This window comes from Anopheles merus, chromosome 3L (assembly GCF_017562075.2).
Source record: "Anopheles merus strain MAF chromosome 3L, AmerM5.1, whole genome shotgun sequence".
NCBI lineage: Eukaryota > Metazoa > Arthropoda > Insecta > Diptera > Culicidae > Anopheles > Anopheles merus.
This window is the reverse complement of record NC_054085.1, coordinates 10,897,926-10,910,599: the sequence shown is the minus strand read 5'-3', so window position 1 is coordinate 10,910,599 and position 12,674 is coordinate 10,897,926. Positions and strand designations below refer to the sequence as shown.

The 12,674-nt window shown below is 42.2% G+C and overlaps 1 protein-coding gene across 1 annotated transcript; it reads right to left on the bottom strand.

Annotated features, from left to right (window-relative positions):
- Positions 1-461: 461 nt before the first annotated feature.
- LOC121599886 lies at positions 462-3,601 on the bottom strand. Its single transcript, XM_041928000.1, has 3 exons — positions 3,212-3,601; positions 1,271-1,602; positions 462-1,193 (listed from the first exon to the last, which is right to left on the bottom strand). The coding sequence occupies exons 1-3, from the start codon at positions 3,230-3,232 to the stop codon at positions 671-673; spliced, it is 876 nt and encodes a 291-aa protein (XP_041783934.1). The 5' UTR covers positions 3,233-3,601; the 3' UTR covers positions 462-670.
- Positions 3,602-12,674: the final 9,073 nt, after the last annotated feature.

Genomic DNA, 12,674 nt, shown 5'->3' with positions numbered 1-12,674 from the left:
CACAGCACTCAGAGAGCATGGCGTGCTCGCATGATTGACACTGCGTATCAATAGCTGGGCGCAGCCGGATAGCTCATCCCTACCGCTCTTCCATACTCTCCATAAGCTGGGCCTGCCCCATCCCGAACAGTACGGTCAGTTTGCAAAACACTTCCGGCTTCATCGCCTACTCCATTAATCACAGACTATCGTGGGCTAGAATAACGATCAGTTGTGCCCTAAAAGGTCGCCCGCTGTCACACAGGGAGCTTCACGGTTTTGTTGTTATATCATATTCTTGGTGAAACATTTGGCTAACGTAAACATTTCCGTTTGGAAGGTTTCTGAGAAATGCAACAATGAGTTCATTTGTTGCTAAGTAGTAAAAATAACTTAAACATTCTGGTACAAAAAATATTTAACAAATAATTTTAACATGAAAATATTATAAATAAAAATTATTATGAATAGAAAACGATTAGTTTTATAATAAAAAAGTTGTTTTCTCCTCTTTATTCAAACATATCTTACAGAACAGCTTGCTGCCACTAACTTACACACTAACAGCCCTTAACACATAAGCATATGACTCGATTGCACACAGCTAACTTCTACACCTTACAATGTTTAACAAAAAAACAAAGCCAAACCCTGTCCGGTGGTGTCGCACCCCTTCCGCTACCCTTCCCCATCACTGTCGACCGCACTGCTGCGGGACGGCCGGGAACGCAAACTGGGCCGAGCTGGCATCGACACCGTCCGGCAGTCCGTCACTGAGCATCACCGGGAAGTAGGCAAACTTGCCCCCACCATTGCCCGCCCTTCCCTTCGGCTTTTCCGCCAGCGTGTCCAGCAGCGTCTTCAGCTTCGCCTTAATGTCCTTCAGCTCGTCCTTCAGCTCACCGCAGACGGAGGAGCAGGCGGGCTGGGCGGACCGAAGATCGGCCGGCGGTGCCTGCACAACCGACGGGCACAGGTTGCTGGACGCGGTGAACTCGGGCTCGGCTGGCGCCGGTGGCGGTGGGGCCGGAGTCGTACGGCGGGTGGTAGGAGCGGGGCGACGCGTTGTCGAGGGCGTGCGTGGTGGCGTTGGTCGTGGAGTGGTTGGTGGTGCGGCAACCTTCGTCTCGGTGTACAGCTGCTTGCAGGCCGGCGGGAAGAACAGATCCTTCCACTGGACGTTCTTTTCCTGGGACGCTTGGTACACATTGTTTCTGTGGGAAAAAGAGGAGCTTTTGTTGAACGGACTTCTTGGAAACACTTTCAGCGGCAGCCGGGGCACAATGCTTACATGCTACGCTCGAGGCGCGAAATGTAGATCTTGGTGGCGGACTCTGGCGGCACGATACGGTACCCCTTCAGGTCGGACACGTAGTGCACCAGATGGGGCTTACCGTCCGGGTCGACGAAGCCGTAGCAGCCGTACGTCACGTCGTCCGGGCCCTTGACTTTGTGCTGGAAATGGTTGTCCTTCTGCTTCACCACGTCCAGCCCGTACTCGAACGAGCCCTGCGGCAGCCGGCCGGTCAGGTAGGAGTTGGAGTTTTTCTCCACATTGATCTTCACGTCGATGCCCTCGTCACCGTAGTGAAGCGCTTGGCCGAGTGCAACAACCGTCGCTAGCTGTGGGAGAGAAAAAAGAGCCATAACAACACGGGTACGAAAAGATGAATGAGAAAATGGCCAGTGAGTCAGTGAGTCGAACTCGCACTGCACAACCTTGATCTTATTCTAACGCATTCCAAATCGAATTTTTGGTGTGCCACAGTGGCCTGTTTTGTTTTTGTTTTTGTTTCTCTCGTGCTTCGTTGCACCAACCTTGACAAGTGACTTTTTCGATATCTTATCTTTCGCCTAACGAGGTCGTTAACGACATGTCCCACACAGTTGCAGATGCATGCCACGGCATTCCACACTGTGGGTGAACTAATCTCATCTTCAACCGATTGGCGTTAAGTGAAGAGAATTATGTAATCGCTCCGCATCGCGTTCTCTCTTCCCCTTTGCTAGCCTTCTCGCCCCTTATTGGGAAGCAATAAATAAAGCCATCGACGAAGCGTACGAATCGCTCCAATGGCAAGGACGAAATGGTTGGGGGGGGGGATTATTGTTGCTTTTTTTTCGTTTCTTTATCGCGTTAGATGATTATTTTCATCCGTAATGTGATTTGCATCTAAATCGGATCTTTTGCACCGTTCGGATTGAAAATTCACATCAAGCAAGCAAGCGTGCATGCAATGGAGTTTTTTTATCTTCAACGGTGCGTGTGTGTGTGTGTGTGTGTGTGTGTGTGTGTGTGTGTGTGTGTGTGTGTGTGTGTGTGTATGTGTGTGTGTGTTGCAATGTGTTGTAATCGGAGCGTTGGCGTAATGGAGAAGCCCAGTAGCTTGTACAGGCAAGCGGTTTCTTTATGCAAATTGTTCTTCATTACAATATCCTTGCCGATTTGCTTCCATTTCAAGTTTAATAGAATCAAAACAATGCTTTAAAATGGCAATGAAATGTGTGACAAGGAGATCCATAGCTGATATTTGCTTTGAATTTGAAAGAAAAATCTCCAGTAGTAGTGTATTTTACGATTTTAACGGTTTTTGTGTACATGCAAGTTGAAATATGATAACCTTAGTAATGACCAAAGACTTCTCGATAAGATTTAAAAATTTATGACAATCTTCTACAGTGAAAAACATATTTTTTTTTGTAAATATAAAGCCTTTGATAAGCACAATCTTGCTAAGCAGGGTTAAAAAATATTTATCGGAAATTTGGAGAATTAAAAGATTTTCGAAACGAAATCGGAAATAAACTATGTAGAGGTAAACTTCGGCAAAGATTGAAATTGTAAAATAAAGTAGTAGCAATAAAGAACTCGTTGAGATTGAGCTGTCGAAACATTGATTTCAGGCTGATCCGGGTCGAAGGACCAATTAATAAGCGTCAATGTTTCGAATGCTTTTATTCGAAACTGTCTTAAAGGACTTAAACTAATGAGCTAATTTTTGTTAACTGTCACGCAAAAACGAATACGTTTGTGTTTTAGCTGCTTTCCTTACCACTTTACCATTTTCAACTCACTAAGTTTCCTTTTTTTGTATTTCATTTCTTTTAATTCAATTAAACTTTAACCTTTGTTCTGTTTTTTCTAACGTTCTTATTATTACTTCTATGATTGTTTATACATCATTTTCATTCGATTTGATAAAATTGTTGCTAATGCACCACTTCTACTTACCACTAAGAAATATTTGATCATTTTCACTTTTTCAGCACACCAGGACTAGTCAATACAATACAATGTTCTATCACACCTTGGTCAGTCAAACTTGCACCAAAATTCGCGCCTACACTGGCTACAAACAGTTTTTATCAATACAGTTTGTCAATTCTTAACGTTTTCCCGCTCAGCTTATTTCACTCTTTCGATCGCTTCGAAGCAGAAAAACAGCTCTTTTTATCGATTTTCGCACGCTCAAGTTCAACTCTTACACACAATCAATGCGTAACAATCAAAACTACGCCCCGTACGGTTTTCGTGGTCTGTTTGTCGTTGGACTGCGCGTTTTGACTTTAAGCCCGCGTTGCTCGACTTCTGGCGCACAACTGTTGCTGATCGACCGACCGTCCGGCGGTCTTATTTAAACGACTCCATGCACGACTCCAGGCCAGCATCCGGTCGGATCGTTTTCGACGCAAAACATATGCATCTACCCTCCCTTCCCTACCCACTTTCGAACCACACATCTTTAGTTTGGTGACGTGTTATCGCGTCGCCAACCAGGAGATGAGATAGACGAAGGGAGCAAAAAAACGACAAAAATCCACCTCCAACTCAACTCAGCAAAACAGCATCAGAAAGGCAAACTGAATATCACCGTCGAAGAAGAAGAAGAAGGGACAAAATACCCAAACCGGAGCGAACACCGAAAAGCATCGAAAGCGAAAAACCTGTTCCACATCTCACCCGAACTGTTTGCGCGGGCGAAAGAGCTTTCCGCCTTTGCGTGCGTGCGTTTTGTTTTTGTTTACATCTTTCCCTTCGCGCGCACAGGGTTTGTGTTTTTGTTTTTCGCATTTAGCACGCTTCTTCTGCTCGTCTTCTTCTTCGTTTGCTTCTGTGCTCGCGGTCCCCGGATCTTCGCCGGGCTGCGTCAGCGGCGTCCGAATGTCGCCAAGTTCTTGGAAACGTTACGAAACGTTAGCAAGTTTTCCTTTTTAAGGTATTTCGTACCCGACGAACGCTTTCCATCTCACCTCACGCGACACCCGCCGGAGTGCCGCAGCGAATGCGCGCAGAATCAAAACAATCTTTGACTTCTTTTTCTTCTTTAAATAGCCCATCACCTTCGGGGCCTTCTTGTTATGCAGTGCCTAAAAATGGACAACAAACAAACGGTGCGAAGTGAAAAGCTGGAAAGTCCCGATTGGACCCGTTCGGCGACACCGGATGTTTCCAATTTCGCACACTAATAAATGTGAGTCGCGTTTGTTTTTTTTTTGTGTTTGGTTTTGTTTCGTTCCGAATCTTTGCATCATTTTGGGTGTGGGGAGGAGGTTTGTTTTCCCTACGCTTTCGAGAACATTTCGGCTTGCTCGTCTGGCTCGTCGTCGGGTTAATGTTGTTTGGAAAGCGCGAGCTCTTTTTGAAGTAAACAAAATTCCAATCCATATCAGTGCGGGATCAGGAGGATGAATCGTCGCTTGGGCTTGGTTTGAAGTGTAGCAAATATTTGAATTAATTCAAACAATTGTGGTGGCACATGCGAATGATGGGAAGGCCATAAATAGAATGATGATATCGCGTGCACGCTTCGTGGCAAATGAAAGGCCGTTGGTAGGTTCTTAACCGATGAAATTCTTTGAATCTTTTTTTAAATGCTTTTTTATGTTTTTAAATCAAGATTTGATGCAAAAATTAGTTGGTAATAAGTTTTTAAAATAAAATGAGATTAATTCTTTAATTGTTTCATTTACGTACAAAGCCAGTTGCAAAACTGTCGATACATCGTAGAACATTAAAAAACATGGTCGTAAATGTGTCAAAAACATCAAAAACTCATTACTCTCGTCTATCGTGTCTAACTCACATAAAAGAACTAAACGTCTCGCAAATCAATAATAAATACAAAAGAATCATATTTTTAAATTGTTATTAAAAAGTAACAAAACCAACCAGCAATTAAACAATAGCAAAAAGCAACAAAATTAGTTTAAAAAAACAATAGAACAATGATTTGATTTTCCAGACAAAACATTACCAAAATATGAAATGAAAAATAAAGACGTAAAAGTAAGACATGAAAAATTTAGATCTTGAAGTCTTGACTAAACATTGTACAAATTAATGGCCGCTATTCATAACTTTGTATGTCTTGACGGAAACATGAAAAATGAATCGACGATTGAAAATGTGTATTTTAATCTCACAATATTCCATTTGAGAAACACTTATATTAACAAAATTTTCTGATGCCTTTTTTCATGACAGCTTCATCCAATTTTCTAAAATGCCAATGTATTTTGTACAAAAAATAAAAATATGAAATATAAACTATATACTATCAAACTATATTTTATGCAATTTTTGCACTAGATTTTCCCAATTACAAAAAACAATCATCACATCGCTTACGACAGCTACTCAATTACGCTTCGCCTCACCGGAAAAGGCATTAATAACCACCACCCACCCTAATAACTGCTAATGATACTACCCCCGCCCGAGAACAATACAAATCACCAATCGCGTGACAACCAAACATGGCGCTTTCGCGATTGTGAACCAATAAAATACATTATCATTATGAGGCATCTCGCATTTGGCAGCGGAAGGTTATGGATGCCCGGGGTCTGGGCTTGATTTTATGCCAATAAAGTGTGCGTTTATTAGGTTGTGTGTGTGTGTGCTGTTGTTGTTGTTTTGTTTTCCCATTTCACCCCGGGTTCAACCTTGACACCTAGCTGATCGGCATGCGGGCAAGGATGAGCGAATTTTATGATCAAAATTACGAGCTTTTACGAAGATCGTTTGAACGCTTTGGCGAATCGGTCCGTTGACATTTCCATCAGTTTGGTGATATTTCAAGGAAGATGTGTAAATTGTTAAAATATTAATCAACATTTTCAGAACCTTTTTTTTCTGACCATCAAACCATTTCTTTTATTCATCCACATTTGGTCCGCACTGTCTGAACGATTGGCATTCGAGTGCGTTGGCGTTGTCCACGACTCCCGTGACTCATCCATCCCCTTATACTAATGGGCATCATTTCCTCGCCCAATCATCCAAACTCGTCTCGTAAGCTCATTCTCGATTGCCGGCCAGCTCACCAGGAAGCGAGATCGGGCGTTCTAAATGGATTACAAAAGCAGTGACATTTAAGAGCACACTTCCCTCCTGTCCCGCATGCATGTTTCGTTTTGGCAACTGTATCAAACATACCACGGTATTCCCACTGTACCACCCAAAAAGGGGCATATTCAAGCTGAAGCACCCAACGTGGCTCTGCATCGTCTGCTTTGATTGAAATCGTTGATGAACCAACGCGTCGGTTTTACGACCCAACGGAGCTTGTAAACCGAGCAACCGACCGGTGTGGAAAGCTCGTCGCTCGAAACGGACATCTAAATCGCATAATCCGTTGTCACAGTTAAGCAGCTGGCCGAGCGTGAGGGTACGTGATGCAGCAAAGAGCTCCTGCTGCTGAGAGTTATCATTTCGACTCCTTCCCCCCGGTCGGACGGACCATTAAATGTCAGCACCATTAATCTTCACAGCCCATCGCTCATCTGTACGCTCGCGCTTTGTATCTTGTTTCACGCTCGCGCGCTGATGTTCGCCAGGAAGTGAATACGGTGCGTGTGATACCCGGGTGGCAATAATAATTAAAGTTTTGCATTTTAGCTAAGATGATCACTGCAAAAAAAAATAATAATATTCATCATTCCGTGTAATATCTGTTAACCACTCTCCAAGTCGCACTGCTACGCGTCGGTTCTCGATCGATCGAATCCTGGGGATCGATTCAGTGGGAAAATTTTCGGAAAGCTATAAAATGAACTTGTTTACTTCGTTGCTGTTGTTTTTCTTCACCTCATGATTCGTTGCTTTTTTCTGCCCAATTCTTAAAGTGGCGCCACGATAAGACCGACCGGCTACCTTTTAATTTCATTTTGGGCCGATTTTCTGGCGTCACGGGAGCAATAAAAGCGTCCCGCGCCACACACCGGCGCGCTAACGGCGAGTTAATTGGGTTCCCCCAGCGCGAGACGAACGGTAGTTTATGGAGTGGACGGCTTGAGAAGACGGAACTAGCCGAAGAACTTGCCGCTGCCTGGGGGGACGTTAGCACGTTGATAGTAGATTTTTTGGTTTTGTTACGTCCACGTTAAGGATGATAATTGAAGGAATCGTTTAGACAGTGTTTTGCATACTGATGAGGCAGCGCTTTCGCTGTTACAAAGCCCTCGGGGCAGAGGTATTAAGGAAGCGTTCAAGTGTGCTGAAGTGTAAGCTTTTTCTATTGATTTCTACTTTAAAGATTCTTGTCAAACGGTTGAGAGCTTCTAGGAAAATTCTACAAACTACTCCGTGCACACAAATCTCAGCCCGGTTTGGGTGCGATTGTGCCATGCTGCATCTTTCGGAGCTATCTTAATGTTTGGTTAAGTGCAAGGCCACCGCTCGCACCGCTTTGAAAAGGCAACTTAAGCAACACAAAGCAGTGACCGCCCTTTCAGTTTTGGACTCATTCGTTGCACCACGCTTGAACTCCGGTCGGACAGATGGTATGGCCACACAGACGCGTGAGCCATGACCATCGCCATCCATCGACCAGGCTCGGATGCAGTTGCATAACGATCGCATCACATCCCTTTCAAGGGCAAGCCAGCCAGCCGCATTAGCATAAACTCATCCTACCCGGAGCCCTGTGACGTTTTGCTTTGCATCTCATTTGCAGGCGTTTAGGGTGAGAAGTGTGTCCAGCTGGTGACTCTGTTTCGTTACGCGAACGAACCGGTCCGGGGCCGGCTCCTGACGTGCGCTGCCCGCGTACGACCTTGCCGACGGCATTTCTCGGTCAATATTCGCTCTGCTACGTGGAGAAAGAGATGGAACGGGGATGAACCGCGTGCTTTAAAATGGAGTCCATCAACCACAAACAGAGCGGGAGAGAGGTGGAGAGACTCACCCAGCCAGCTGTATACCAAGATGCGCTATACACCGCACGACACTGGATTGTAGCAGCGGTAGAGTTAGATCGTGTGTGGATTGAGCTTTTTTGGACACGGCCAGTTGTTTGCCGTTTTCAACAGGTATGATGCCGCTTGTGAATTTGTATGACTCACGCTGGGGATGAGTAGTTCGGTGGTATATGTTCTACATCTTACTTTAAGAAAGCGCTAGGTAGCAAAAATGAAAAAAAATATTTCTTTTTACTTCAAAAACTTAAACGAACATTGTGGAATAATTAGGCCGAGAAAGAACGAAATATGTTAGATAATTCAAACCGAAATACATGCAAAGAAGCTACAAAAAACGAGAATTAACAACCACAAAACAATCAGAATGTTATAAACAAAAGTAACATGATAACACAAATCAAGCTGTATAATAATGTAAATATAATGCAAATAACAAATACGATCATAAAATACGATGCGATCAAGGTGACCAGATATGTAAACCACGAATGGGATTTGGGCACTGATGTTGGTCGCCGTAATTTCTATGAAGATTGGCAGGAAGGTAAACTCGATTACTGGGGACATACTTTGTTAAAAAGTTCTACCCGGAGATATGTTAAAATGCTCTGGAATGTATATAAACCTTGAATATGAGTTAAAAATAGAGTCAATATAATATACAACAAGTTCTGATCGTAACAATGATTCTGATATTTTTCAATAATAATAATAATCGAAAATTTTAAAAAATATATACTTATCACTATAAGAATAACAAAAATAAAAATAATTATTCAAATTATTAATAAACCTATGAAAAATTAATAACTTTATCATTATTATAAAAAAAGTTAATATTAATACTGAAACAATGAAAACCAAACTTTTAGTAACTTTAGTATTAAAAACTTTTTTCTTTTCGACTTTTCGACAATCGTCTAATACAACAGTAACCAAAAATCTAACTAAAAGGAAAGAAGAAACATTTATACATTGCCAAGATAAAAATATTATAATTCGATCCGTCTTAACATCACTTTACCCCCTGATTACTGAACACCCCTCTGAAAATCTACATTCAAGTTGATTTATTCTTATTCATTTACTCTTTCAAGTCTCATTTGTACTTTGCTTCGTGAACAGCCTTCGTAAGGACATCCGAAAATACCTAGATCTGTTATAAATTCCTCTTCAAGTTCAATTTTACAAACATCCAATCGCTACAATTTCCATCCGTTCAATCTTACCCTACTCTTATCTTACTCTAGGAACTGGTTTCGCGATATTTTAGATTAATTTTAATTTTATTGCTCGTTGATTAGCCGCAACTATTGTACTCCCGATTGGCTGTTCGCGTCTCCAAAACGGCCCCAAAACGATTATTGCCCCGTGGCGTCACTGTGCCGACAGCCCGGACGCGAACGCCAAAGGTCTCGCGCTCTGTATCTTCTGCACCATCAAGCAACAGCCGCAACACTCTCGCACTGGATCGATCGCATCGGAGCGGAGCCGCCACAATCTCTTGGCAAGAAAACGAAACGTGCCAGTAGCAAACGTGCAATAACAACAAATTCCAATGCAAATTCGACAGCCTACAACATTATCGTCGCTGCGTAGCGCATCATTTCCGTGCCCAGCGATGAGATGAGGAGAAGCGACTGACCCCGAGGCATCGATATATTGACAGCCCGGGCAAGAGAGGACGTGCTATCCTAATGCGCATCGCTACGCCCGCACAATCCGGCCTGACGCGACTGTCAGCCAGAGAAGGAAATTCAAACACACCAACAAACTGAATCGGAGTGTGAATCAAGAAACAAACACCACATAGAAAAACCACTACCAAGTTCGAGGACCGCACTGACCGCGAAAATGCATGGCCCGCCAAGGACGCCGGTTGTGCGGGGTGGCGCAGAAATCGTTCAGCTCAAGCATCCCGCAACTGGTGTTCGCCATCTTCACGAGGTCACAAAATTGTTGAATAATTTACCAGCCCGAAACCGGAAGATTCCTTCAGGAGGAGACAGAGAGACAGAGACACGAAAACCGCCAAAGCCGGCCGTTTGACGCTTGCCAAAAATCTCTCTTTCGCCACCCTCGCACCGATCAGGGCCGAGATCAGGGTGACGCGCAGCCGCAGTTTAGCGCCACATCGATTATGGTAACGGCCGCAGCCAAACAATGGCAATGTCAAATGCATTAAAATCGTTAATTTATCAGCTCGGCAACACAGTTTCGGCAACGGTAGCCAGGGTTACATTCCTCTGGGGAGTCGTACAGTGTGATGTTAGCGCTGGACAACTAATCGCATTGCTTTAGAGATGCGCCAGCCTGTCCACTCTGATTGTAAGCTGCATGATGATAGCGGCGGCGGTGTGTGTGTGTTTGATAATGTGGTGGGAGCCTTCGATAATGACATGGGCAACCTTGCACCGCACATCCGGAAACTGGGCAGTTTCGTGCGATTGTGCAAATCGGAGGCAAATGGGAATTTATCAGCTTCTGGTGGATTATTGGTGATAAAGGCATGTTTTTCGCTGTTTTATTATTAAGAAGAATTGATAGCATAAGAGAAATTGCAGAACGATTAGGATTAGCATTCAAGGAGTGATTGTTCATTTAGTTATCTTGTCAAATCACTGATAGCCCATTTTTCATCATTTGATGCTGTTAACATTTCTCTTTATAGATGGTATTACTTAACCCATTATCCATTAACTATTATTCTTTTCATTGTGGTAAATAACAATTACTACCCAATAGAAAATGATTTTGAGGTGTTCATTAATGTAAAATAAAAGGAAGAAATCCATAAAGCATTTAATAATTTTTAATAATTTAATAATCTTTAATTTATTTTTTAAATAATCTAGCAGCATTTAATCTAATAGCATTTAATAATCTTGGTGCCGTTAACGAACTATCCGATCTAAATACAAGGGAATTTTGAAGTTTTTCTCTAGGTTTTACGATAGTTTGGGCTATAGTGTTCTGTGATACGAAGTTCTTGACTCACACGGATATGGGCACTAAAATAACACATTTTTTAGTTTTTTACTTCATATTTGATAATTTTATGGAACAAATCGATGAGATTTGCCACAGAAATTCAGGAAGATCATTAAAAAGAGAATAATATTCGATTACGGCTTCTACTATAATTCTATAATAACAACGCCCTACGCCCTCCGCGATTGGCCGCGTCATCTCGACTACAGGACTAGGTGTTTGCTGCTTGGGATCCCGCCACTCGCCAAACGTGTTGAGCACGTCAGGCTGGTATTTATCACGGGATTCTTAAACGGAATCATCGACTGTCCCGAGCTGCTTTCGCAGATTCACCTCTATGTTCCTGCCAGAATACTCCATCGCCGTCCAATGCTGGCAGTCGCTGAAACCCGAACAACTTTTGACTCTCGCAATCCCCTTCTTTGTATGTACCGTTTACTAAATTCAGCTGACGATCTCTACGAGCCTGGAATGACGATAGCAGAACTGACTTCGCGTTCGAATGTTCGAAATGCGTCCAATCATAACAATATATATATATGCTCTGTTCGTTATCGTTCGTTAAAAAATAAAAGAAAAAAATTGCAAACACAATTTCACTGGAAAGGGCTTTACAGTCCATCGTTTAAAATACACTAAACTAAACTATTTATCTGTTGAAATCAGATTAAAATATGTAAAACTTTCTTCATCAAATCTTTCATTAAAAATGTTCATATATTAAACGTATTTCACTGAGAATCGCTAGCCTCGACTTAAGCGAAAATTCAAATAACAATTAAAATTCGCATAACGAAGAAATCTTTAGCTCTTAGAATTGGTGTATCGTGCTGTTAATTGCCCTTCTAATTTACAATATCTTTTATTATCACTTAATGATCATCTAGTCATTATTTCAGAACTATAATGTTCATACAAAACTCTGGTGGCGTACGATCAGATAATTTTTCTTTCGAAACCAATCAAAATCTATAAAATAGACATCACTTGTTGACTATGTACTTGATATCTTAATTGAAGTATGATATAATATATCTATTATAATAGACTTCATGGCAGACTTTATTATTCATTATGGAGTGCGACTTGCAGCTTGTTCTTTTTAATGTCAATAAATGTCTGGTATTAATCGTTTGCTTATACGGTATGATCCTATGATCTATATTTATATTTTGATAATTTTAATCATTCAAGTATCATGGAAGAGCTTTCGTTAGATTTAGAATTGCTACCTTGCAGATGAAAGAAGCCATCAAAAAAACGCGTAACTTAAAAAACGGCTGTATTCTTCTATTTACTCCGACATGTTTGCTACATATAGCATTAACTTTCAAAAGAATGGATGTACATTCTACGACGATCAAAGATTTGGATGAAGATATGCAGCAAATACATTTCCAGGCTGAGCCTTGCTATTTCAGACCTTGCTATTCGTATATCTGCCCGTTTTCCATAAAGCGTATAAGAGTACAAATATCTAGAAAGGAAGACGATCAGCGGTC

What these genes read in the sequence shown, in the direction of transcription:
- LOC121599886 (XM_041928000.1), bottom strand. Translation starts at nt 3,232, where the DNA reads ATGATCAAATATTTCTTAGTG. An exon ending in TGATCAAATATTTCTTAGTG is followed by an intron (nt 1,603 to 3,211) that starts GTAAGTAGAAGT and finishes TCTCTCCCACAG; the next exon opens with CTAGCGACGGTTGTTGCACT. An exon ending in TCGCGCCTCGAGCGTAGCAT is followed by an intron (nt 1,194 to 1,270) that starts GTAAGCATTGTG and finishes TTTTTCCCACAG; the next exon opens with AAACAATGTGTACCAAGCGT.